The sequence below is a fragment of the Staurois parvus genome, unplaced genomic scaffold (genome assembly GCF_062004578.1).
Source record: "Staurois parvus isolate SC_StPar_1 unplaced genomic scaffold, SC_StPar_1.0 ptg000734l, whole genome shotgun sequence".
In the NCBI taxonomy this organism is placed as follows: Eukaryota; Metazoa; Chordata; class Amphibia; order Anura; family Ranidae; genus Staurois; species Staurois parvus.
The window spans coordinates 1,238,191-1,265,542 of NW_028318530.1; the positions used below are offsets into that span (position 1 = coordinate 1,238,191).

Consider the following 27,352-nt stretch of genomic DNA (forward strand, 5'->3'; position numbering starts at 1 on the left):
TGCCAGAATACAATGATCAGCACTGCAGCCAATTGCCTGCAAGTACTGATCAAGTGAAAATATACTAACAGTCCTATTCAGGAAGAGTTGATCACTAAATCACCTTCCCTCGATTGGTTACAGCCATGCATGGATTGAAATTTGGCCGGATCCTGCTTAACTGGCTACATTTTGGGCATATGGGCAGACTCCAATTCTTGCCCAAGCATAATAGCAGGGCAATGAATTAAGGGCTGTTTAAGCCCATTAGTGTCAAACCAGAAAAGCAACAAGACTAATAGATTGTAACTACATTCACTGGGCTATGTATATGCTGAAGGAGCAGTAGAAAAACGTCAAGCAGAAGGTGTTGATTTCATTCTCTGTGTGGGAGGTGGAGCAGCTGATTCTTGAACTTTAGGTTAGATATAGTCTAAGGATGATTTCCTGAACTTTTGATAAAACAAAGATTCTGTAATTCATTATGTAGCACTTCTTGCAATGTATTGTGGGAATACTACTGGCAGACTTATTAAAGACTCACACAGGCTTTGCATGTTCAGCATGTCATTTCAGGTGTTCCAGATGTTACATATCGGGAGCTCAATGTCTCCCAGCTGCAAAAATGAAAATTGAGCCAGTCTACAGTTCAAACAACCGCACTACATATTGTGTGGAGCCAAAAATGTGTTGATTCCGAGAAACCCCTTTATTTTGCTAAATCTGACTCGGCATGTATTTCTGATCCAGAGACAAATGACCATCAATAGAGAAGCAACCTTAATGGTAACATTTTACCTATTGCTGACAAACCGCTCCGTTTCCGCCACCCCCCTCTGCCAATCCCTCCACTGGCTTCCGATTGCACAACGGATCAAATTCAAAATCCTAACACTGACGTACAAAGCTGTCCACCATACTGCCCCGTACTACATCACTGACCTAATATCCAAGTACCGCCCAGCACGCACACTCCGCTCCTCACAAGACCTCCTTCTCTCTAGTTCCCTGGTCTCCTCCTCCCATGCCCGCCTCCAGGACTTCTCCAGAGTGTCACCCATCCACTGGAACTCCCTGCCCCAACCCATCAGGTTATCACCTACTCTCCTCTCCTTTAGGCGCACCCTGAAAACCCATCTCTTCAGGGAAGCCTACCCCACCCCCTGCTAACTTGCCGACCTCCTCCACTCTTCCTACCACTCCATCCCCCACAGCTATCTCCTCCTGTACCACTATCCCCTCCCTCCTAGATTGTAAGCTCGAAAGAGCAGGGCCCTCAATCCCCTCATGTTTTGCATTGTATTGGTATTGTTCTGTCACATGCTCTGTCCCCCTTTGTAATGTACAGCGCTGAGCGAACTATTGGCGCTTTATAAATACTGTATAATAATAATAATGATGCCAACTTTAAAGCTACTAGAACAATCAACATCATCAGCCAAAATCATAAAAGGCCTCATTCCCACTTAAGTGCATCCTCTTAAATGTAGTGTAATGACAGCTGCCTTGTTTTCAGTCTTTTGAGGTAGACAGTGAAAGTCCACACAGCAGTTCTGGCTTAAACTGACCACAACCAGCTTTATCTCTTTTCCAGCAATACCTGCTCACAGACCGCATATCCAACACAAAATGAAGGAACTTGCAGTCCCTCACTAGCCAAGAGTAGAAACTTATGTTAGTCTCCATAAAATATACCTTTTTACCCCAAAGCTTCTACCACGCAGTGTCCATGTCTCGGTCGTTCTCGTTGTCTACTACCTTGTGAAGGTAACAATAACCTAGGCACAACCATGAGCTTTGATGTGGTGTTAACCAAGACAGAGTCAGACAAACTTGTAGTAGCAGTGAATCTGTCCAATCTACAGACATCAGCTGTTTACCATGAACTGCTGATGTGTTTTATCAGGCATGCTTATTACTTGTGAACTAACAAAGAGGCCATTCCTGCATGCAGAATACACAGTGTCCCTTCTGCCTATTGGAAAACTATAAAAAAAATACTATATGGCTACGAGCACACGGGCTCATTAAAAAAATGCCCATTTACACTTTGTCTTTCAGCAAAAAGCTTAAAATGTTCAATCTGGCGCGTATCTATGCTTGTTGATGCTCTAATGTACGCATGTTCGTGCGCATAAGACATATGTGTTTAATTTCATTCTAGTGACTAAAATACTGATTGTTCTAGCCCACTAGGCTGAAATAATGCACATATATATGCGTAAATTATGCCAGAATGCTTCTTTCTGAACCTGTGTTTGAGGCATTTTTTTAAACCCCTAAACAGTACCCTAAAATATGAATACAAATGCCATAATGTGCATAGACACATTAGGGAAGATTTAAAAAAAACTGGAGCACTCAGAATCTGGCGCAGCTGTGCATGGTTGTCAATCAGCTTCTAACTTCAGCTTGTTCAATTAAGCTTTGACAATAAAACCTGGAAGCCGATTGGTCTCTATGCAGGGCTGCACCAGATTTTGCACTCTCCAGTTTTAGTAAATCAACCATATTGGCTATTACAAAGCTGTGTTTAGAGGCATAAAAAATGCTTATAAAAGGGCGTTTTTTTCTGCTCGTGTGCATGTAGCCATAAAACACTGTGCGTGTAAGTTGTTCTTGCATAACGGCCTACTGACAAATAGCAGATATGAAGGGACCTGCTTCAAATCAGAGGAAATATAAGAAAGCTGACCACTAAGGGGTCTAAAGCACCCTTTTGCCAGTCCATTAAAGGCTACCAGATCATAGCTGATAACTAGTAGATCACAGGTTTGGATTCACTTTGTCACTAGATATGCAAATGTTTCTATAGAATGAATAAAATGTAAACAAATAGTGTAAGTTACATGGAGTCTTGTACACCATGTGTGAATCTCAAGCTCTGTTTGCAGCAATTTCATCCAATGGAAACCTACACAGAAGACTTTATCCAGGACTACTTGCAGCGGCCTGCTTCCTTAGACCCACAGCTATCGCTGTTGTAATCAGCTTTTTGAATACGAATGAGCCGAACATATACCTGCAAAGTTTGTATATGCAACCCACCTGAACCTATGTTGTACATATTGCTATTACAAAAGAGCTAACACATGACTAATGCAAAGTATAAAATAATATTTTGCTGGCACCATGCTTAGGACAATGTTATGCTAAAGCATCCTGAACTTCCAAGATGTGGACCCCCATCCGAGCTGACCAAGTTTTGCCATAAATCCATGCCCATATTATATAAAGCCCTACCATCCGAGATGTATAAGAAATCAAAAAATGCATGCCAAAACAGTGATCGAAGAGAGAGAATATTATTGTATTCTACAGAAATGAGAACAGGAGATTGCAATCCTAATCAGAGTTATAACACCTGCTACCCATACTTGGTTGCTACTTAGCCTAGAAAATGGCTTCATTCATTGTGTATAAGCAACATGTATACTTTAACCACTGATGATGAACCAATGAACCACTGATTTAATGCAACTAGCAATCAACAAGAAGCGAGGAGGGTGGTCTAGCCCGTTCTGCAATTACAAGGTTATAGTGCAGAAGATTGCATTACTTGGGACATTCCTGAATTTTTGCATTGTCAATAGTGCTTTTCTTTTCCCAGCCACACCACAAGAATCCCTTCCTCCTCATTAATAAGACTGCTCCCCTTCATCCTTTTCCTCTTGAGGAGAAGAAAAATAAAACCAATACCTTCACATTTTTGGCAGCCTCCAGCGTCCGGCTGTTATGTACAGGGGCCGTGGACTGGTGTGTTCCAGTGTCGGGTTTGTACAAACAAGGAAGTCACCGTCCCGACCAGAAATTCCTCGGGTTGGGGTCTACCATCATAAACAGCATTTTTTTCGGTCTGTTGAAGTATAGATTACATCGCACAATTGCTCATATTCAAATTTATGATATCGCACGAAGAGCTGTTGTGTTTGATGTGCTCATTTCATGCGCAGTAATAAGTTACTTTATAGAAAACATCTGCTTCAGTTTTATCTTTTAATAGTTAAAGCCTGTACAGATTCCAAGATGCTGGGAAGCTCTGCTGCACTATTTATTATGACCACTTGGATATATATACGACAGCATTTCTAAACTAGTAGCTTTAATGACACTAGACTAAAATCTGACATGTCTGCTGGGATGTCTGCTAACCGCTATGGCTAGAAGACAACTATATTTTAAAAATAATCTAAGCACACTGTCCAAGAGGTGCCCCTGGAGCAATACTAAAAAGAACAACTCCAGGCAACAAAGGAAATGGTGAAATGGTAATCCTATTCAGGAAACCCTCAACTGTGCTTATCCTCTTCCAACCCACATAATACATACAGGTGAAAGTCGAAAAATTAGAATATCGTGCAAAAGTTCATTTATTTCAGTAATGCAACTTAAAAGGTGAAACTAATATATGAGATAGACTCATTACATGCAAAGCAAGATAGTTCAAGCCGTGATTTGTCATAATTGTGATGATTATGGCTTACAGCTCATGAAAACCCCAAATCCACAATCTCAGAAAATTAGAATATTACATGCAATCAATAAAACAAGGATTGTACATAGAACAATATCAGACCTCTAAAAAGTATAAGCAAGCATATGTACTCAGTACTTGGTTTGGGCCCCTTTTGCAGCAATTACTGCCTCAATGCGGCGTAGCATGGAAGCTATTAGCCTGTGGCACTGCTGAGGTGTTATGGAAGACCAGGATGCTTCAACAGCGGCCTTCAGCTCTTTTGCATTGTCTCATATCTCTCATCTTTCTCTTGGCAATGCCCCATAGATTCTCTATGGGGTTCAGGTCAGGCTAGTTTGCTGGCCAATCAAGCACAGTAATCCCACAAACCAGGTTTTGGTGCTTTTGGCAGTGTGGGCAGGTGCCAAGTCCTGCTGGAAAATGGAGTCAGCATCCCCATAAAGCTCGTCTGCGGAAGGAAGCATGAAGTGCTCCAAAATCTCCTAGTAGACGGCTGCGTTGACCCTGGACTAAATGAAGCACAGTGGGCCAACACCAGCAGATGACATGGCTCCCCAAATCAACACAGACTGTGGAAACTTCACACTGGACTTCAAGCATCTTGCAGTGTGTGCCTCTCCATTCTTCCTCCATACTCTGGGTCCTTAGTTTCCAAATGAGATGCAAAGGTTGCTCTCATCAGAAAAGAGGACCTTGGACCACTGAGCAACAGACCGGGCCGGTTTTTCTTTAGCCCAGGTAAGACACTTCTGACATTGTTTGTTGTTCAGGAGTGGCTTGACAAGAGGAATACGACATTTGAAGCCCATGTCCAGGATCCGTCTATGTGTGGTGGCTCTTGATGCACTGACTCCAGCCTCAGTCCACTCCTTGTGAAAGTCCCCAACACTTTTGAATGGCCTTTTCCTGACAATCCTCTCCAGGATGCCGTCATCCCTGCTGCTTGTGCACCTTTTTCTTCCACACTTTTCCCTTCCACATAACTTTCTATTAATGTGCTTTGATACAGCACTTTGGGAACATCCAACTTCTTTTGCAATTACCTTTTGAGGCTTTCCCTCCTTATGGAGGGTGTCAATGATGGTTTTCTGCACAAGTGTCAGGTCAGCAGTCTTTCCCATGATTGTGATTCCTACTGAACCAGACTGAGAGACCATATAAAGGCTCAGGAACCCTTTGCAGGTGTTATGGCATAATTAGCTGATTAGAGTGGGACACTTTGAGCCTAGAATATTGCACCTTTTCACAATATTCTAATTTTCTGAGACTGTGGATTTGGGGTTTTCATGAGCTGTAAGCCATAATCATCACAATTATGACAAATCACGACTTGTACTATCTTGCTTTGCATGTAATGAGTCTATCTCATATATTAGTTTCACCTTTTAAGTTGCATTACTGAAATAAATTAACTTTTGCACGATATTCTAATTTTTCGAGTTTCACCTGTATATGCTGCAGCAAAGAGCGTAGGCTTTAAGGCCCACACATACCCTTGGGTGGCTGAGGTTTCTGTGCTCGAGAACCTGCTCACAGCACAGTGACTGAGCTATCAAAGTTGGTGGGACCAGCTCCCAATCATGTGACTACTGTGACAGCCAATCACCCCTCCAGGTGTAAACACAGACACTGGTAAAGGGACTCCAGGGCTATGTGTGAGAGGGTTAAAGTGTACATAAAACCATAACTTTTTTTATCCATTTTGGATTCAGTAAAGTAAGCAAGTACTAGAACCCCTTGTTGAGTTTTATTGCTGTTTGACCCCCAGTGAGGAAATTCACTCTAATTATCCTGGCAAATACTGCTTGTACAAAAATTGATGGGAATTCCAAAATTTTATAGAAGGGAAGTCTTCTAAGAGGGGCATCTGTTCTGTTAACAACAGCCTTACAGCGGTTCCGCCCTCACTTTGAAGAGATTTCCTATGCCTAATTCACCCTAATTTGAATAACAAAATCTAGTGCAGTATGTTAAGAAGGCGTCTCAAAGTATTTTGGCTAGCTTGCCGCATTATTATATGATGTATAACCTTCTCAGTTATCCATCATTTTGGAGAGATGTGTAGGCTGCTGTAATAAATGCAATACTTAAAGTGGTTCTAAAGGCAGGACATTTTTTACCTTAATGCATTCCCTAAAAAAAGAGCAAACAGGAGGCGCACACCCCTAGTACATTATCCAATGTTTATTATAGTATAAAAAGGGATGCAAAAATACTCAAACACAGCATAAATGTACAGCTTAGTAACGAATACTAAGCTGTACTAATAACTAATACAAATGCATGCCACACTTGTCAGATATGTATTTGTACAAAATTTTGAAAACCATTTATCATTTTCCTTCCACTTCATAATTATGTGCCACTTTGTGTTGTCGATCACATAAAATCCCAATAAAATACATGTACATTTCTGGTTGTAACATGACAAAATGTGGAAAATATCAAGGGGTATGAATACTTTTTCAATACATTGTATACAGTATTTCCTATATCATTTTTATTTCAGGTTTTTTTATTATTCAGCTAGCTGCACGCTTTTTGGGGATGACTGAAATATTTGGTTGGGATCCATTATGAGAAGACAGAAAAATCCTTATCCTCATTACTGCTTTGTGGCAGAAAGGCATTAATTGTTGAAAACGCAGGATTCTTGGTAAAGGTCAGCTGCCAGCATTTTTAGGACTGTTCATTATATTTCAAGGCAAAGTTCTGAGTCACTTGAGGACATCCATTTACAAAAGGTATATTCATATGGATGGGGAAACACAGAGAGGTCAAATATTCCAATTAGCATCGCGTGTTAAACTACTAATACGTTTTTAATCCAGAAATTGTTTTAATTAGAAAAATAATGCTTGCCATTTGAAAAATAAAACTACAAAAAGTAACTTCACAGAAGAGGGAACAAATGGGGCGAGTGTAGATAGCTGGGTAATACTTTTGTGCAGTTACCATTGTGGCCTGGCAGCACTTTGGCCCTGGTTTCCATATGTACCGAGGACATTACCGGTCTAAAATGTGTATGTTCTCTGCCCCGTGGTACTTTGAACATTAAATGGTCAACTGAAGGCTTCTGCAGAGACAGACACTTCAAGGAGTATCAATCTTCTGGTCCCCAATTGCACTTAGAGGTGCTTCCCACCAATACCAACAGATCTACTATGTCCTGTAGTGACTTAGGGGGTTGGCAGGAGGAACCATTGACTGCAGCAGGGTACCAGAAGAATGACAGTTGGTTGGTTTCTGAAAAAGACAGGTTATTTACTTTCTTCTTTAAAAGGAAATCTTTCATTCACTCTCTATTTTAGTGAGAAAATTGCTTTCAAACACATCCATTCCCGCTTAAGACTATTCTGGAAGTTTGAGATGTCATTTCATGTGATCTATTTGAATAGCTGTGATTGAATATAAATGTTAATACTATTGTAAGTTTAGATTGTCTAGTTCCCAGGATTGCAAAGGCTGTCAATGTAGGCAGTAGACCCTATATCCTGATGGGTAGGTAATAATGTGGAGCCACAGTCTATACACCCACCCTTTAGCGAGAATACACAATAGCTATTCCCATGCTGAAGTTCAGAAATGGAGATCACATGTATTGTTTTGTACATATCACACTGGGGACTCCATACTGATCTGTACATAGATCCTTTTCCTTCCATCAAAGCTTTTACCTTGTTGAGCAGTCAGGAACAAAATCTTCCTGTTTAACATGCACTTCAAACACAACATATACTGTATTGTAATCATGGATAGTGCTTACAGAAATGTTCAAAGCACTTACATCAAAGAGGCAGTCAACACTATATTCATTTACCTAGGTATTAGACCACAGTTTGAAAGGATACACAATGTAAAACACACAATCCACAAAACATCCATATGAAAAGAAGGCAATCTCTATTTCATGGAGGAACCCACCACCACTGCATTGTCTCTTCTTTCATATGGTCTACAAAATAGAAATTGACAGTGTTTTCCACTATAACTGCCCTAGGTATGATTGCCATTTCTAAAGAGATGGTGGGGAACTTAAAGGGTAACAAAGTTTTTAAAGTTTCCATAGCCTTTTCCCCCCCCCATCCTCCGGGCAGAACTAGTTAACCCTCTCTCCCCCATAGCTCCATACTTACCAAGATCTTGCCACTGAGCCCCTCAACAATGATTAAGTTTCTCTGCCAGCTTCTTCATATTATTGTTCACATATGCATAAAAGAAGCATATACACCTCTATGGGGATGGAAGATGGAGATCTCAGTAAGAATGGAGCTTTGAAGAAGGAAGATTGGCCAGTTCTGCTCAACGAGGTAAGAGCAAAAGGGTAGGAGAACTTTCAAACAAATAGCATTTCTATTACATACTAGGTTTAGGAAAACTATCTATTCATGACCTGGTGATGGCCAGAGTTAAAGCTACATTCTGGGCTGCTGTTAACTCTACTCATGTAGTGAGGTGTCCCCTGCATTGCATAGTTTAAATGCTTTTTTGACTAGGGAAAAAAAAAAAAATAGGGTTAAATACTTACTTTATTCCTTACTTCTGTAGGCTTCTTCCTCTCCGTGCAACTGCTCCCCTGAAGTAACTGCACTTTGCTGGCTCAAAGCTCTCTCACGTTATCATAGACAATGCAGGACCGGCAGTCCTGCATTGTATGGAAGGATGGAAAGGGCCCACTCACATGCCAGAGTATTGGATAGTGAAGGAGAGTTCCGGCTGCCAGGGGAATGATGAATAAAGTATATATTTGTACTCATTCCTCGCCCTCTAGCCAAACAAGCATTTAATAAGAATTTAATAAATGTGGGAGGACCACACTGCATGGATAAATTTAACAGCTGCCTGCAGGGACTTACACAACAGTCATAACGATCTTAACCTGGGAGAATAATTTATAGGGGGTAACAAACTCACACATGATGTGAAAATAACAGGGGGAGGTAAATTTGTTTAAGCGTCATGACTTGTTGCACACAGTAAGAAGGAAACTTACAGATGTGTACTGTAAAACAATGACACAGGAATTTGAAGCTGTTGTGGATTTTCTTTGGAATTACAGGCATGGCTACCTGTCCCTAGTTAGTCAGTTAGGCCAAATTGGAAGACACATACTCCAGGAGGGGAGATCAGACAAAACACACCAAATGTATGTTGGAACTGTCTTGATTTATTACAGATTTGACACGAGTATTTAAACCAGGAAAGATGAAAGTCATCATAGTCTTTGGTCATCAAAACATACAGGATAAGAACATATACTGAGAAATACAACCAGCCAGAGAACAAGAGAAGAGCTACTATGCTGCCTTCATACATACGGTATAAGAACAGATACTGAGAATTACAGCATACAGGATATGAGCAACTATACAGTTTCCATACATACAGAATAGGAATATACACTGAGAATTACAACCAGCAATAAAGAACAAGAGAAGACCTACTGTGCAGTATACATGCATAAAGAAAAAAAACAGATACTGAGAATTACAACCATACAGTAGAAAAAACCACCACTATGCAAGGTCCATAACACAGAAAAATAACAAATAACGAGAATCAGTGTGCTCCTTCATTGTCCAATCACAGGATGGGATTGGGTCAATGTCCAAAAATAATTAATTTCATTTTTTTTTCTTTTAGATGCAGCATTATCTTGAAACAGACACAGTCCAGTATAAAATGTAAACAAGAAAGTACACTGTGATGACATGGGCAAGGTGGAGGTAGAGAGACAGCAGTACACTGATCTTACCAATAGAGAGCTGTGCAGGGGGACATGTCAGCACAAGTCTGACTACTTGAGTACAGGCAGACTGTGCTCCCAAGTAGAATGCAAAGAAAACTGACCATTCTGGGATGGATGTGCCTGTAAGCCCTGGCATGGTAAGTTTGAAATAGAAAATCAGGGGCTGTCAGGATCACCAGGTATTTCACACAAAGGAAACAATGCATAGAGAACATGATACTTTCTACTACAACTACATGGTAACACAGACACACATCAAGAATATGAAATGTTGGGGTAACACACTTTAAAATAGTTAAAGCATGACTTCTTATGGCGGAGTATGACTTTCTGTTGAATCTAATTTCTGCACAAACATACCTAAATTAAATGGGACATACAATTTTATTGTTGAATATTGTTGCATTAAGAAATATTTTGCCACATTAAAAACATAAATGTTGTGTTAAAAGTAACACAGAAACAGTATTGTAATGATGAAAGACCTGTGTCAGTTTGTCCATCAGCATTGCTATAATTATTACTGGATTGTCAAGTTGAATCCAAAAATAATTCACGATAGTGGTGGACAGCTGCATCGTCAGAATATGTATCTGACAGGACCGCACTCTGCTTTTAAGCTCCAAATAAAGTCACGTGTATTCCAGACCACTGTGAAGTAGTTGTAATGTAATGGTTGTAAAATGTCCTATCAAAGTTAAGATGATAGGGGTAGAAGGAATTCCATTGGCAGCCACACCAAAACTGTGATTGCGACATGAATTTGTTGGTGTCATGCACTGATGTTGGAGTGGACATATTGGACACTGCTTCCTCTGTGTGCTCCATTGCTCCCCAGCTATTGTGCTTGTCACACTGACTGGCGCACTGCATGGCGTTTTGTTTTAGGGGTGGGCAGAGGCTGATAGGGAATTGAAAAACTAGTTCCCCATCAGGTCCACCTTGCTGTTGATTGACAGTGCATGGCAATGGGCAGATCCATATCCACTATTCATTCTAATAGTAGCTTTTCGAATCCACACACTACAGTGCACTATTACACTTGGATTTCTTGACTTGGGTTAACCTTCTTTTCTGGGTGTTCCCTGTCTCTGCGATGAGCTGCTGAATACAGGCCATTGGTGCTCAAGTAATGACTTTGTCCACATTTTCATAACTGTGAAAATTTGTCAAGCACCCCTCTACCACTACCACAGTTGAGATCCCTAGCCTGGATCTCAGAACACATACAACCTTCTGAGACCAGGGTTTGTTTGCAGTCTAAGAACAAGGTCCTCTGGCGCTGAAGGCGATGGTGACAAAGCAAAGACAGATGAAACTTTCAAGTCCATGCATACAGGCACTGGGCTAGGGCACATTAGAATTATGAATTAGTTTCAATAAGAACCAAACTGTCAGACTTTTGAGGCACCAAAACACAGTCGTACAGAAAAATATATCAAATGTATTGGATAGTATTAACAAATAAAACAACTGGATTATTATTTTGCACGTTTGATAAATATCAATGCCACACGCTACACCTCGCGTTCCCCATTGACCACATAATATTACCATTGTATACCACAATATAGATCTCAGCATAGCTGTTACATAGAGGGATGAACATTTTTTGATAATTAGTCCAAATATTCCAGTGGGGTGATGATATCACATAACCTATTTTACCAGTGTTTTCCAAATTCATCACATGTGAGACTCGGAGCTCCTCTACATACATACATGGGTACCAGAGGCAGATAAAACCTCTCCAAAAAGAAACAGCCAACCTACTCTATACAATCATTGCAATGCTGCTGTCTGGTAGGCACTCCAGTAAATCCTCTATCGATTATCTAGTCAGTAGTTGTACACACCACGTATAATATTAGGTATGCCATCACTTATGCATAATCCCAATGAGCAGGGCACTGTATTATCTTGTCCCAGCTGCACAGATGATGATGGTGGTGGGATATAGACAAAGAACTGTAACAGCCGCTCTATGTGAAGTCCTCAAATGAGAGTGTCTCTGAGTGTTACATCTGATTGGATCCAAAGGGAGGCAGAAATTAAAGCCCTAAGATTACCACCTTTGATCCATGGAAAACAGAACCAAATGGAATGGAAAGCAAGCAGTGTTGCAACATGGTTTACCTAATGTGACTCAAGAATAATGCGTATGGTGAAACACAACCAGTAATTTCACCAACATTATGACAACAAAATCCATTCTTCCATCTAGGAAATAAGTAGGAAGTAAGGGAGCTTTTAATTCCAAATAGTCAACTTTATGCTACAATCTACGCCAGTTATAGAGGTGCTGATATTACATTTCTGGTAGAAAGCATTTTTTTTATTATAGAGTTACAAAACAATCAACAGACTAAAGGCAAAGGGATGGTTCACATCTGTGCAGCACATTTTCCTGCATTTTTAGAAGTGCTACCCTTGAACTCTATAGAATGTGCATTTTGATGAAGCAAGCTTGATGCAGAATGAGGGCACCGCACATAAAATGCACAGGTGTACACCAGGCCCAAGGAAAGAAAATGATAAAGAGGTTAATAAAATTTAATTAGGGGAAGTAGGAGGTTAAACTTTTATTTACAGAAATATACCTCCTACAACATGCTATCCAGCACATCTTATAAACCTGCATAATGTGAAAAGTAGCTGTGATTAAATAAAATAATATATTTACACACACACAACCGATGCCAAAGTTCAAATATGTGCTACCAATATTAAATACAGTGTCACGAGGCTCATAATCTATGTAACGGTGTTCCAATCAGGACACAAAGCATGTCCTTGAAAATAGATCCAGACAGGGAGGAGAGGGGAGAAGGGGCAGGAGACGGAACATGTTACGTGTTCTGCCCTAAATATGGGTGGAACATGTGACATGTTCCAAAGGTCAACTGCCACATTTGGTGGGCATTACCACAGATAAAAACAACCATTGCAAGTATATCCACGTGAAGACTAAGCATTTTCTGAGACATTTTGTTTACAAGTTTAAATTTGGTTATGGCTGATTTCTTTAGCCATAACCCCGGTAAACCATGTTTATATACGTATTGTGGACTTCAAGTGGTTATGGAGCTGTGTTGCAACTGACCCACGAATGTGTTATTTTCTGTTTTTCATTGAAAACTGAAATGACGGAATTTGGCCACTAGATAGCAATAAATATCAGATATTTCCTATAATACCTATTGGCTTCTAGTGGTTAAATGAGATATTTCCCATTTTAAATTAATGGAAAATATTGGACCAACACAGGAATTTGAACATCATTGGTTTTTAGACGTCATTCACATAGTATAAATGTACATTTACATGTACTTTCACTGGGTGAATTACTATGCAAACGTTTTATAAACACACCCCATACTTTTTGATTAACAATCATATTTACCATCAATAATCCATTAGCAAAGCCAGTGATTTTAAAAACTCAGGTTAACACAAAAAGAGTTCAAATTTACATACATGTTTCAAAATCAATCAATTTGATCTGCAGCAGATGGTATATTTTTCTGCCATGTCCAATTAAAGTAATTTTGGCTGCATAATTTAGGGATGCTTACAATGAATCGAATAAAAAAAGTTCTTTACTTTGCTACCAGTTTTAATCATTTTATATAATCTGGCAGGTATAGCTAGAGTCTAAAACTAGAAAAGCAATGTTATGCACAGAGTAAATATAGTTCAAATAAATAAATGTCCTATCTGAGTATGATCTTTAAATGAGATAGAGGAGTACCACACACTCATATGGAAAGACTCGTCTAGGCTGGATTATGCTGCCCTGATTACATTATCAGCTAATTACAGGCAATTGTGTAATGGTATAATGACCTAACATACAGAGCTGAGAAGTTACATAATAATATTGAAGGATTTTCCAATCCCTGCTATACATAGACTGACAGGACTGGACTCGACTCTAGAAGCTGATAATAATCTATCTGAATATATTTAGATCAGCTTTTCACAATTCTTTCACCATGAATAAATCCTAGAAATAACTTTTAAGACTTAGGGAACCAGCTGAAAATTATTATCATTACAGTTCACAGTATGCCAACATGATCAGAAAGCTGAAACTTCAATAATAAATTAAATTTAAAAAAAAGATCTGCTTTGGGTGTCAATTATGCCCAATATGCAGCATTCATTTATCACCTTCCTCCTCTATTGGACAAAATATATCAGTAAAAATAATAAAATAAACAAATATTAATAATGACCAGAAAAAAATCAAGACAGTAAACATTCAAGTATTCTTCATAGAAATGTCTACTAACATTAAAGTGGTGTTAACCCCCAAAACTATTTATTTTATTGCAGCTAATTATCAATTCTTAGTTGTGGTGGCTGCTTTAGCTTTAAAAAAAGAAAGAAAAAAAAGTTTAACCTTTATTTTCACCTGGTGATCTGGTAAGCAAGTCTGTTATTTTTCAACTTTTAGGTTCCATGCACACTGGCAGGTTTTTTTTTTTTAGCTCATAAAACGCTGTAAAAACAACATGCTGGTAATAGTGTTTTTTTATAGCATTTAGAAGTGTTTAGCATTTTACAGTAGCATTTTTACAGTACATGTAAAGGAAAAAAAAAAAAGCTATAAAAAAAACTGTTAGGAGCATTTTCGTAGCGTTTAGGAGCTTTTAGCGTTGATTTTTCTGCTTGAAATAAACTCTACAAAAACAATTTTTTTCTGCTCCTAGATGCTAAAACTCGAAAAATGCTAATAGCCTAAAGTAGTGTGCATGAACACATAGGATAACACTATTTAGCTTCTAGGAGCTGAAGAAATGCTAATAACAGCTTCTAGGAGCTTAATAAAACGCTTTTTTGCATGACTCCTTAAGAGACCTTCTCCCCCCTTCCCATTTAAGTTTTGCCACTTTATATTTTTTGGAGGGGGGGGGGGAGAGGTACCTGGTTTTGAAAGCAAAGCAGGTCAAACACTGCCTCTGGACTGTTATGTTTACTGCTCATTTCAATTTAATGTGAATTTGCTGACCTGCATCTAAGGTATGTTCCAAATGAATGTCAAAACACAAGAAAACAATGCCCCTTGACATGAACTCTTAAAAATTGGTGGTCTGTGGGAAAAGGACACCCTTACATGAGTGGCCTCAGCAGAAATCCTGGTTGAGAAATACTGATTTAGGATGCATTTACACTACAACATTTATTATCACATGTGCATTGTAGTAATAAACTGTAACACATTATATGTGTGTGTTGCTATTCATTGTTATTTAGATCTCAACACATACAGGGCTCAATCACACTTGCAGTGTTTTCTGAAGAGAGCAATTGAGAGGCATTGTATTGCCTCCTCACGGTCTGTTTCAAGCCCTTGTTCGCCGAACTTCCATGCTCCAACCGCATATACTGCATATGGTTGCAGGGTGCTTAAAGAGCAGCCCCATTCATTAAATGGGTTGCATTCGGTGGGTGCTATGCCTGCCTAAAGCGACAGGGGGGTATCATTCTTACCATGGATGCAAAGCAATTCATTGTGCTCAGGGCATGTGTACACCTCCAAAGGCTGAAGATCCATTGTTCACACATCAGTATATATGCAGGGACCCTTGCACAAAATTCAGTAATTTGTATCCACTACTGTAAGGGATTATACAGTATTTGCAAAAATACAGCACGCACTTTTTATGTCTAGAAAGCATTGAGTAGATAAAGAACCAAGGTGCACTGTCGGTGAGTGGCTAAGCGCCTCTATTATAGAGGTGAAACTCGAAAAATTAGAATATCGTGCAAAAGTTAATTTATTTCAGTAATGCAACTTAAAAGGTGAAACTAATATATGAAATAGACTCATTACATGCAAAGCAAGATAGTTCAAGCTGTGATTTGTCATAATTGTGATGATTATGGCTTACAGCTCATGAAAACTCCAAATCCACAATCTCAGAAAATTAGAATATTGTGGAAAGGTGCAATATTCTCGGCTCAAAGTGTCCCACTCTAATCAGCTAATTAAGCCATAACACCTGCAAAGGGTTCCTGAGCCTTTAAATAGTCTCTCAGTCTGGTTTAGTAGGAATCACAATCATGGGAAAGACTGCTGACCTGACAGTTGTGCAGAAAACCATCATTGACACCCTCCATAAGGAGGGAAAGCCTCAAAAGGTAATTGCAAAAGAAGTTGGATGTTCCCAAAGTGCTGTATCAAAGCACATTAATAGAAAGTTATGTAGAAGGGAAAAGTGTGGAAGAAAAAGGTGCACAAGCAGCAGGGATGACCGCAGCCTGGAGAGGATTGTCAGGAAAAGGCCATTCAAAAGTGTTGGGGACTTTCACAAGGAGTGGACTGAGGCTGGAGTCAGTGCATCAAGAGCCACCACACGCAGACGGATCCTGGACATTGGCTTCAAATGTCGTATTCCTCTTGTCAAGCCACTCCTGAACAACAAACGTCAGAAGCGTCTTACCTGGGCTAAAGAAAAACAGACCTGGTCTGTTGCTCAGTGGTCCAAAGTCCTCTTTTCTGATGAGAGCAACTTTTGCATCTCATTTGAAAACCAAGGACCCAGAGTATGGAGGAAGAATGGAGAGGCACACACTGCAAGATGCTTGAAGTCCAGTGTGAAGTTTACACAGTCTGTGTTGATTTGGGGAGCCATGTCATCTGCTGGTGTTGGCCCACTGTGCTTCATTAAGTCCAGGGTCAACGCAGTCGTCTACCAAGAGATTTTGGAGCACTTCATGCTTCCTTCCACAGACGAGCTTTATGGGGATGCGGACTTCATTTTCCAGCAGGACTTGGCACCTGCCCACACTGCCAAAAGCACCAAAACCTGGTTCAATGACCGTGGGATTACTATGCTTGATTGTTCAGCAAATTCGCCTGACCTGAACCCCATAGAGTATATATGGGGCATTGCCAAGAGAAAGATGACAGACATGAGACCGAACAAAGCAGAATAGCTGAAGACCGCTATTGAAGCATCCTGGTCTTCCATAACACCTTGGCAGTGCCACAGGTTGATAGCTTCCATACCACGCTGCACTGAGGCAGTAATTGCTGCAAAACAGGGCAAAACCAAGTACTGAGTACATATGCATTCTTATACTTTTCAGAGGTCCGATATTGTTCTATATACAATCCTTGTTTTATTGATTGCATGTAATATTCTAATTTTCTGAGATTGTGGATTTGGGGTTTTCATGGGCTGGAAGCCATAATCATCACAATTATGACAAATCACGGCTTGAACTATCTTGCTTTGCATGTAATGAGTCTATCTCATATATTAGTTTCACCTTTTAAGTTGCATTACTGAAATAAATGAACTTTTGCACGATATTCTAATTTTTCGAGTTTCACGTGTAGTAGATGCTCTGGAATATTGGTGCTGTTTGAACCCTCAACCCACATGGACACAACGGAATGACACTCAAGTAAAAAATAGGATTTCCTGCCTTTATTTTGCATCAAGCAAACATAGAATGAATTACATTTTGAAATAAGATGTGCAGGGCTTGGGAACATGGCCAATTTCACCATGTCCCGACCATTTTAAAATGGCAGACTGACGAATACTGAATTATCTAAAGTAACCAAAAGAAACATCTACTGCCCTGAAACAAAAATAAGCCATGTCACTTATGTTAAAGTATTTAAAGTTAGTATGTGAGTGATCTGAAAGTGATAAGCTCTCATGATGTTGAGGAAAAGACATCTCAGGAAGAAATGGGAATATCCTCCTGCGCTTAATATGAATGAGTCCCTATCCTGCCAGCTGCTATCACTCTGCCTTAACCAATAAGTTATAGAGTACCACACACAAAAATAGTGAAGCGCTAAAATAAATCCCTATATACACACACAATAAATTCCATATTGACCAAATAAAAAATGTTATAAAATCCGTATTCTCCAATAAAAGTATATAACTATCTGTGGGATATCTTTAAATACATAAAAATACCAAAAAAAATTGCCTCATAAAAATAAATAAATCTGTGATAAAAAATAAATATCAAAATTCATATGCCCTTAATTATTCTTCAAATAAATCAGTAATTGCAAAATCAAAATCCGTAATTATACAAATAAATCAGTGATGCAAAATCAAAATCCGTGATTATATTATTCAAAAAACTGAGATAATTATATCAATAATAAATTGTGACAAACCTATAAAATTAGAATTAATAAGCTGTGATTCTTAATCAAAATTATGTGATTATTAATTGATTGTGACAAACCATACATCAAAAAAATATATTAAATATTATATCCACTATATCTTGTGATAAATAAATATATATAAAAAATGTGTCTACAAATGAACAAAAAAAGTCCATGCAATAAGGTGAAAAAACACTCAGTGATCTTCACTTCTAGTGCTCAAAAGAAGGGAATCCTCCAATGGCAGCAATGCCTGCTCACCTCCCCACCTCGACCCACAAAGGGCCACAAGACTATAGCTCTCCTCCAGGCAATCCTTTACTCCAGGCAGTTCAGCAAGGGATCACAGGACTTCCACTCCATCTCCTCTCAAACGTCATATAGGACACAAACAGAGCATCCCATAGTATAATACCGTTTATTTAAGACACTCCATATAGCAAAATGTTTCCACTCACATGTGTTTTTCCATTGTAAAAAACGCTATCCTCCGCATTCCATGGGTGCATTCACATGCAAGGAGGGAAACCAATATGGCCGCTGTGTTCGGACATACGTCCCCACGTGACCGGAAGTGATGTGTCTCTAGGCTGGGAATGGCGTTGCGTCACGTGCGTTGTGACTTCATCAGGGTACCGCCCCCCAGTGCCATTATGTGTTTATATAGGGAATGGTCAGATCACCATTCCCAATTAAAGGGCGGGCTCCCGGCGGCCATTTTACCGGAGCCCACATACCTAACCCCATTCCTGAGAGATATTCTAATCATACCTTCTCCCTTAATGGCTATATTTAATATCTCTACTACGGTATATATACTGTAAGGGACCGCCCGGCGGTACTACTAGCACTCCACTGAATAGGCGTCCCCAGCGCACGGAGTCTAAGTCCCAGGGTGCTTGTTCACCAGGGCCCCTGATGGTGGGGATGGACTTGGAGCTCCCTGAGACCAGGTCGTGACTACCGGGTGCGTCCGTCAGTGGTAGTAGTATGCGCAAGGGGCTCCCACGGGGAAGAGTCTGATGTGAGGAGGTCAGAAGACCCCACTGCACGGGATGGATGGATGGATGAGCAGGGTCAGACGGGCCGGGTCGGTAACAGAGAGGGCGGCAAGGTACAAGGCAGCGGGCATAGAATGGTCGGGTCACATGCCAGGTCAGCAACAGCAGGTCAAATCCAATAGGGGGCATTCAGGAGAGAGGTCAGGCAAAGCAAGGGTCAGAACAGGCGAAAACAGCAAGGTCAGGTACAATCCGGGTCAATAACTTACAGGGTACAGGTTCACAGGATTCAGAATGCAGGAAAGACCAGAAGGCACTGAATGACAGCTCAGGGTCGTTTAAATATCCCGCCCTGCGCTGCCATTGGTGCCCAGCGGGCGACCGCGGCTTCTACTGCGCATGCGCGAACTCGAACGCCGCGGCCGGCCCGGAACCAGTGCTCGAGTCCCTGCGCCGGGCGGCATACTGCGCCTGCGCCGGGACCAAAGCGGCGGGGATCGAGGGGATCCCTGACATTGCCCCCCCCCTACGGGCAACCTCCGGATGCCCACCCGATCTCTCCACCACGGGTGATCGCGAAAGAACCTCCGGACAAGTCTGGGTGCATGGACATTATGGGCTGGTTCCCAAGAATTGTCCTCAGGACCATAGCCCTTCCATTTGATAAGGAATTGGGTCTGGCCTCCCCTCCTTCGACACTTCAGGATTGTTTCAACCTCAAATTCTTCTTCTCCTTCGACCGTTACCGCTTCCGGGGGTCTAGATTCCCGGTCAGGGAAGGCATCTGGGACCACAGGCTTCAGAAGGGACACATGAAAGACCGGGTGGATCTTGAGCGTGTCAGGGAGGGCGAGTTCATAGGCTACTTCGTTAACCATCCGTTTAATGCAGAAGGGGCCTATAAATTTGGGTCCCAATTTCTTTGACGGGCAAAGCATCTTTAGATTGGACGTCGCCAGCCAAACCTTCTCCCCAGGCCGCAATACCAGATCTCCTCTCCGTTTCCTGTTGAATGCTTTCCTGTAGTCTTCCTGGGCCCGACTGATGGCCACTTGAAGCTTCTTATTGTTCGCAGCGAAGAACGTTACCACATCTTGTGTCGCTGGTACTGGGCATTCCGACACCAAATCCGGGAGGAAGACTGGGTGAAAGCCATAGTTGGCGAAGAACGGGGACTGCCCTGTTGCTGAGTGGCGGGCGTTGTTATACGCAAATTCCGCTAAAGGAAGAAGTGGCAGCCAGTCATCTTGAGTAAACGAGGTATAGCATCTTAAATATTGCTCTAAGGTCTGATTGGTCCTTTCGGTTTGACCGTTAGTTTGAGGGTGGAACGCAGAAGAGAGAGATAATTTGATGTCCAGGGCTTTGCACAGTGCTCTCCAGAATCTGGACGTGAACTGGACCCCTCGGTCCGAGACAATGTCTTCGGGGACCCCATGCAACCTGACTACCTCACGAATGAAGACTCGCGCGGTCTCGGCCGCCGAGGGGGTCTTCTTCAACGGGATGAAGTGGGCCATCTTGGACAAGCGGTCCACGACTACCAGGATTGCCGTGTGGTCTCGGGATGGCGGAAGCTCGACTATAAAGTCCAGTGAGATCTTTTGCCAAGGCCGTTCAGGAATAGGTAAGGGTCGCAGCAGACCCCAAACCTTGTTTCTTGAGGGCTTGTTCTTCTGGCAGGTGACACAGGACCTGACATAGCCCTTACAATCTTTAGCCATGTCTGGCCACCAGAATGAGCGTCGGAGAAGTTCCAGGGTCTTTTCTGGGCCAAAGTGCCCCGCCATTGGGTGGTCGTGGCAATGCCCCAAGACCAGGGTTCGAGCTTCTTCCGGCACCACAATTCGATCTTCCCTCCATAGGAGTCCCCCCTTGTTCTGGAGCGGCCCTCCGCCTGGGGTAGAGAAGTTTGTGGATGCCTCCATTAGCCTGGAACGAAGGTCCGACTGAAGGACCAAGAAGTTACCCGAGGACAGGATGGTGTCAGGTACTGGGGTCTCCTTGGCGTCTTCGTACATCCGTGATAACGCATCCGGCTTAGTGTTCTTTGATCCCGGCCGGTACGTAATATGGAAGTTGAATCTTGAAAAGAATAGTGCCCATCTCGCCTGTCGCGGGCGTAGACGCTTGGCAGTTCTCAGATACTCTAAGTTCTTATGGTCAGTAAATATTAAGATGGGGTGCATCGCACCTTCCAGCAGGTACCTCCATTCCTCTAACGCCGTTTTGATCGCTAGTAGCTCACGGTCACCGATATCATAGTTCCTCTCCGCTGGGGTCAGCTTCCGTGAGAAGAACGCTACCGGGTGGAGCAGTTCCTTGGTGCCTTTTCGTTGGGAGAGGATGGAGCCTACCGCATTCTCCGATGCATCTACCTCCAAGATGTAGGGCAGAGCGGCGTCTGGGTGACCCAAAATGGGTGCCGAAGTGAACAGCTTCTTTAAGGCTTCGAAAGCTCCCTGCGCTTCTGGTGTCCATCTGAATCGGGTTCCCAGCTTGGTTAGCTGAGTAATGGGGGAGACCAGACCCGAGAAGTTCTTGATGAACTTCCGGTAAAAATTTGCAAAGCCGATGAATCGCTGGACGCCTTTCCTGTCTGTGGGTTCAGGCCAATCCAGTATTGCAGCGACCTTCTGGGGATCCATCGCGACCCCCGCGGTGGAGATAATCAGGCCCAAGAAGGCAATGCTGGATTGTTCAAAACAACATTTTTCTGCCTTGGCGTACAACCCATGCTGCCGCAACCGCCCCAATACTTTTGCTACATGTATTCTGTGTTCCCCCAGAGACGGGGAAAAAATCAGAATGTCGTCTAAATAAACGATCACAAAGACATCCAGAAAGTCCCTAAAAATATCATTTACAAAATGTTGAAACGTGGCCGGAGCATTACACAACCCGAACGGCATGACCAGATATTCAAAATGACCGAAGCGGGTGCGGAAGGCCGTCTTCCACTCGTCCCCCTCCCTTATGCGAATCAAGTTGTACGCCCCCCTCAGATCCAGCTTGGTAAAAACTACTGCTGACTTTAAACTTTGGAACAGCTCAGGTACTAACGGTAGTGGGTAACGGTTTTTTATCGTGACCCTGTTCAATTCCCTGTAATCGATACATGGCCTTAAGGTTTTGTCCTTCTTTTCAACAAAGAAGATTCCCGCCCCCGCCGGTGAAGTGGAGTGGCGGATGAACCCCTTCTGGAGGCTGTCCTCGATATATTCCTTTAGGGCCCCCAATTCGGGCTCTGAAAGGGGGAAGATTCGCCCAAAAGGAATTTCTGAGCCGGGTAACAGGTCAATGGGGCAGTCATAAGGGCGGTGGGGGGGTAGAGTATCAGCTCCCCGTTTGCTGAACACATCTAGAAACCCATGGTAGGCCGCAGGGATTACTTGTTTTAATTCCGCTTCCCCCTCAGAGCACAGGAGGATTTGGGGGGTCCCCGGGCCCGAAGTGCGACAGTATATCCGACAGTATGGGGAAGGGAACGTGATTACTCCGGTCTCCCAGTCAATCTGGGGGTTATGGGCCCGTAACCATGGGAGCCCCAGAATGACTGGGAAGAGGGGTGAAGCTATAGCATCCAGGCGGAGGAGTTCCTGGTGCTGGCCGGCAATGACAGTGGTGATGGACTTGGAGCTCCCTGAGACCAGGTCGTGACTACCGGGTGCGTCCGTCAGTGGTAGTAGTATGCGCAAGGGGCTCCCACGGGGAAGAGTCTGATGTGAGGAGGTCAGAAGACCCCACTGCACGGGATGGATGGATGGATGAGCAGGGTCAGACGGGCCGGGTCGGTAACAGAGAGGGCGGCAAGGTACAAGGCAGCGGGCATAGAATGGTCGGGTCACATGCCAGGTCAGCAACAGCAGGTCAAATCCAATAGGGGGCATTCAGGAGAGAGGTCAGGCAAAGCAAGGGTCAGAACAGGCGAAAACAGCAAGGTCAGGTACAATCCGGGTCAATAACTTACAGGGTACAGGTTCACAGGATTCAGAATGCAGGAAAGACCAGAAGGCACTGAATGACAGCTCAGGGTCGTTTAAATATCCCGCCCTGCGCTGCCATTGGTGCCCAGCGGGCGGCCGCGGCTTCTACTGCGCATGCGCGAACTCGAACGCCGCGGCCGGCCCGGAACCAGTGCTCGAGTCCCTGCGCCGGGCGGCATACTGCGCCTGCGCCGGGACCAACGCGGCGGGGATCGAGGGGATCCCTGACATATACCCTCATAGTATTATAAAATACAGCGCTAGAATAAAAATACATTAAATTGTTTATTTATATTACATTAAAAGCTCACATAATAACTTATTTTATTAAAAAACCCATCTCCCAGCTATAGCCTTGTGGCCCTTTGTGGGTCGAGGTGGGGAGGTGAGCAGGCATTGCTGCCATTGGAGGATTCCCTTCTTTTGAGCACTAGAAGTGAAGATCACTGAGTGTTTTTTTCACCTTATTGCATGGACTTTTTTTGTTCATTTGTAGACACATTTTTTATATATTTATTTATCACAAGATATAGTGGATATAATATTTAATATATTTTTTTGATGTATGGTTTGTCACAATCAATTAATAATCACATAATTTTGATTAAGAATCACAGCTTATTAATTCTAATTTTATAGGTTTGTCACAATTTATTATTGATATAATTATCTCAGTTTTTTGAATATTATAATCACGGATTTTGATTTTGCATCACTGATTTATTTGTATAATTACGGATTTTGATTTTGCATTACTGATTTATTTGAAGAATAATTAAGGGCATATGAATTTTGATATTTATTTTTTATCACAGATTTATTTATTTTTATGAGGCAATTTTTTTTGGTATTTTTATGTATTTAAAGATATCCCACAGATAGTTATATACTTTTATTGGAGAATACGGAATTTATAACATTTTTTATTTGGTCAATATAGATTTTATTGTGTGTGTATATAGGGATTTATTTTAGCACATCTCAGGAAGAACTACCACCAAAGCATGTGATACTGGATAGGGTACGAATGGTAGCATAGTATGAGAGGGCACCATGCATGCCACTGGAGGGTCAACTTGGCCCAGTGCTTAGGGTCACTGCCGTGCTGGTCCAAGCCCAAGTGCGTCCCATGCACAGCTTTCATGCAGAAGAAAGTTAATGCTTTGCCAGTATTTTCTTATAACATGCTGAATTTATCTTACTATCAATTTTCACAAGATTCCCTGTGCCTTTAGAGCTCGCACACCCCTAAAACAACAGTGAACCACCACCGTGCTTCACAGTAGGCATAGTATTCTTGTCACTATTAGGCCTTGTTGACCCCTCTCCAAACATAGCGCTTATGGTTGTAATGGTTCAATTTTGGTCTTAACACTTCAGATTACAGTGTGCTAGATGCTGCGAGACATGGTGCTGTTGAGCAAATTGTAAGAGGGCTTTTTTCGTGGCATTGGGGCAGTAAAGGCTTCTTTCTGGAAACTTGACCATGCAGCTCATTTTTGTTCAAGAATGGTTGTAATGTGATCATTGAAACAATCACGTCGTCTTTTTTCAAAGCACCGCCCTATTTCTTTGGAGGTTACCTGTGGGTTTTTCTTTGTATCCTGGACAATTCTTCTAACAGTTGTAGATTCAGTCTTTCTTGGTCTACCTGACCTTGGCTTGGTATCAAGAGATCCCCAAATTTTCCACTTCCTAATAAATGATTGAACAGTACTGATTGGCATATTCAAGGCTTTGGATATCTTTTTATATCCTTTTTCATCTTTTATAAAGTTTCATTACCTTCTTATGCAGGTCTTTTGACAGTTCTTTTCTGCTCCCCATGGCTCAGTATCTAGCCTGCTCAGCGCATCCACATGAGAGCTAACAAACTCATTGACTATTTATACACAGACACTAACTGCAATTTAAAAAAAAACACACATGTAGGAAATTAACCTTTATTGCCATTTTAACCTGCGTGTGCCACCTTGTGTGTGTCTGTACCAAGCCACACATTACAGGGTATGTGTGAACTAATGACCAAGGCCATTTGGATGATTTCTGTTATCATTATGATTTAAAAAGGAGCCAAACAACTATGTGATAATAAATGGCTTCATATGATCATTATCCTAAATATCCTGGGCATGATCATGAAATTTTTGCATTGATACTGAAAACTGATTTCAGCCAGGGTGTGCAAACTTTTGAGCAAAATTGTAGGTGTAGCATTTAAACAGAAAGCATATTCATATGGGGGCACAGAAAGATAATGAGCATACAAGCAAACTTACCAAACCAGCAATTGGAGTTGGTAATCGGTTTATCTTCTTTATAAGCCCTGGTTTAATTGCATTCAACAGCCTGCAAAAATAAATAAATAAAATAAAGAAACAATTTACAAATATCATAAAAGGATAGACATTACTTTAAGGGCATTATGTAAAAACAAAAAAAAGATAATTGATTCAAGTTTCTTCGCAAAGACATATGAGACTTAGAAATTAAATAACTGGCACACTCACAGGGCTGATTTGCTTTGCAAATGACTAGTAAACACACCAGGTGACAGGCCTCTCCTCCAATCATGTAGTGTTTTTTGCAGTGCTATTCAGAGAACATTCCGCACAACACCTCAGACTCCACAGTGTAGACAGGGTTTTTATGAATTACTTATGAACACATGGTAGAAATACTTTGTTGTATATTTCTAAAAAAAAACTGCTGTGCAATTGTCTCAAACATTTGAACATTTTTCACAAATAATCCCTATAATTTGCTCAGTACATTTAATTCCTATTGTCCTCAGCTCCATCTAGTGGCTATATTGTGTTATTTTTCTAAAATACCTCACTCTGAAAAATACTTCTTATGGCCACTAGATTGAGATGACAATCAAGACAAAAGTATTAGGTAAATTACAGGAATTATTCCGGAAGAGTGTGCTATTTCTTGAATATTCGCACATTGGATCTTTTATAAACAGACCCTTAAATTGCTAGCAGAAAGCATTATCAACACCCCATGATATATGAGCCACTTAGGGTCAAGTCATTATGATATATATTGATGTGTGTAGCTTATCCTCAGTTTGGCTTTTTGTTTCTCCACTTTGTGTCATACCAATACAAAAAAAAGAAACATGAAAATACCTAAACAAATGTAGCTGCAACAATTTTCTGGGTGAAGTGGTGCATTATCGAACAGAAGTGCAGGGGTGCCAATATTTTTGACCATGACTGTAAACAACTTTGGAGAAAAGAAAGCCAAATGGATTTATTCTCAAAACAGAAACATCAACATCCAAAACAAAATATTACCTTTTATCAGTGACATGTTGTGAGGGGTCAGCAAGGATCTAGTATAAGATATTTTCAGCACCAATAACATTAGTATCAAGGTTTAGGACATTGTATTGAAACCCTCACCTTGTAAAACAACCCATTTAGTTTAAAATAGAAATGAATGGAAAAACATTTGAGTATAGATATAAAAAACATAAACACCTTTTTCTCCTTTTTTATACGTGATCACATTCCCTCTTTTATCAGGTGCATAAGAGCTAGGGGAGGATAAACAGCAGTACACTGATCTTCCCAATGAAAGCCTCTGCGGGGGGGCATGTGAGCAGAAGTCTGATCATTGGAGGAGAGCAGGCTGAGTTCGTAGCACAGCTAGAGAACGGACTGTCATGGAAGTACCAGCTATAGTGCAAGTGAAGGCTCAAGGCACACGCAGATCTACAGGTGATCACCTTGCTGTGCATGGCCGTGCCCGCACCCACCGCTACAATTAGAGCCAATGGGACTATTTAAACTGCAGAAGTTGTATTAGCCAGTTCTGTCTGATCTACAGCTATTACCCATGTTCCTGCATCTATTTTAGTGTTTGACTTCTGTGATTGACCCGGCTTGTCCTTACTACACTTGAACGCTGCCTGTCCTGACCTTGGCTTGTCTCTGGACTTTGCCTCCTGCTAATCTGCTTGCTTCAGTGTTGCCGACCGCTGCCTGTATCCTGACC

The 27,352-nt window shown here is 41.6% G+C and overlaps 1 protein-coding gene across 7 annotated transcripts in view; it reads right to left on the minus strand.

The window, feature by feature from the left end:
• The window catches only part of LIMCH1 (LIM and calponin homology domains 1), a 370,228-nt gene that overhangs the window by 169,473 nt on the left and 173,403 nt on the right, over nt 1-27,352 (minus strand). For all 7 annotated transcript variants that reach the window (XM_089654009.1, XM_089654005.1, XM_089654006.1 and 4 more), the window contains one exon: nt 25,624-25,693. In XM_089654009.1, coding sequence (XP_089510135.1) covers nt 25,624-25,693 — 70 coding nt within the window. The remainder of the gene's footprint in view (nt 1-25,623; nt 25,694-27,352) is intronic.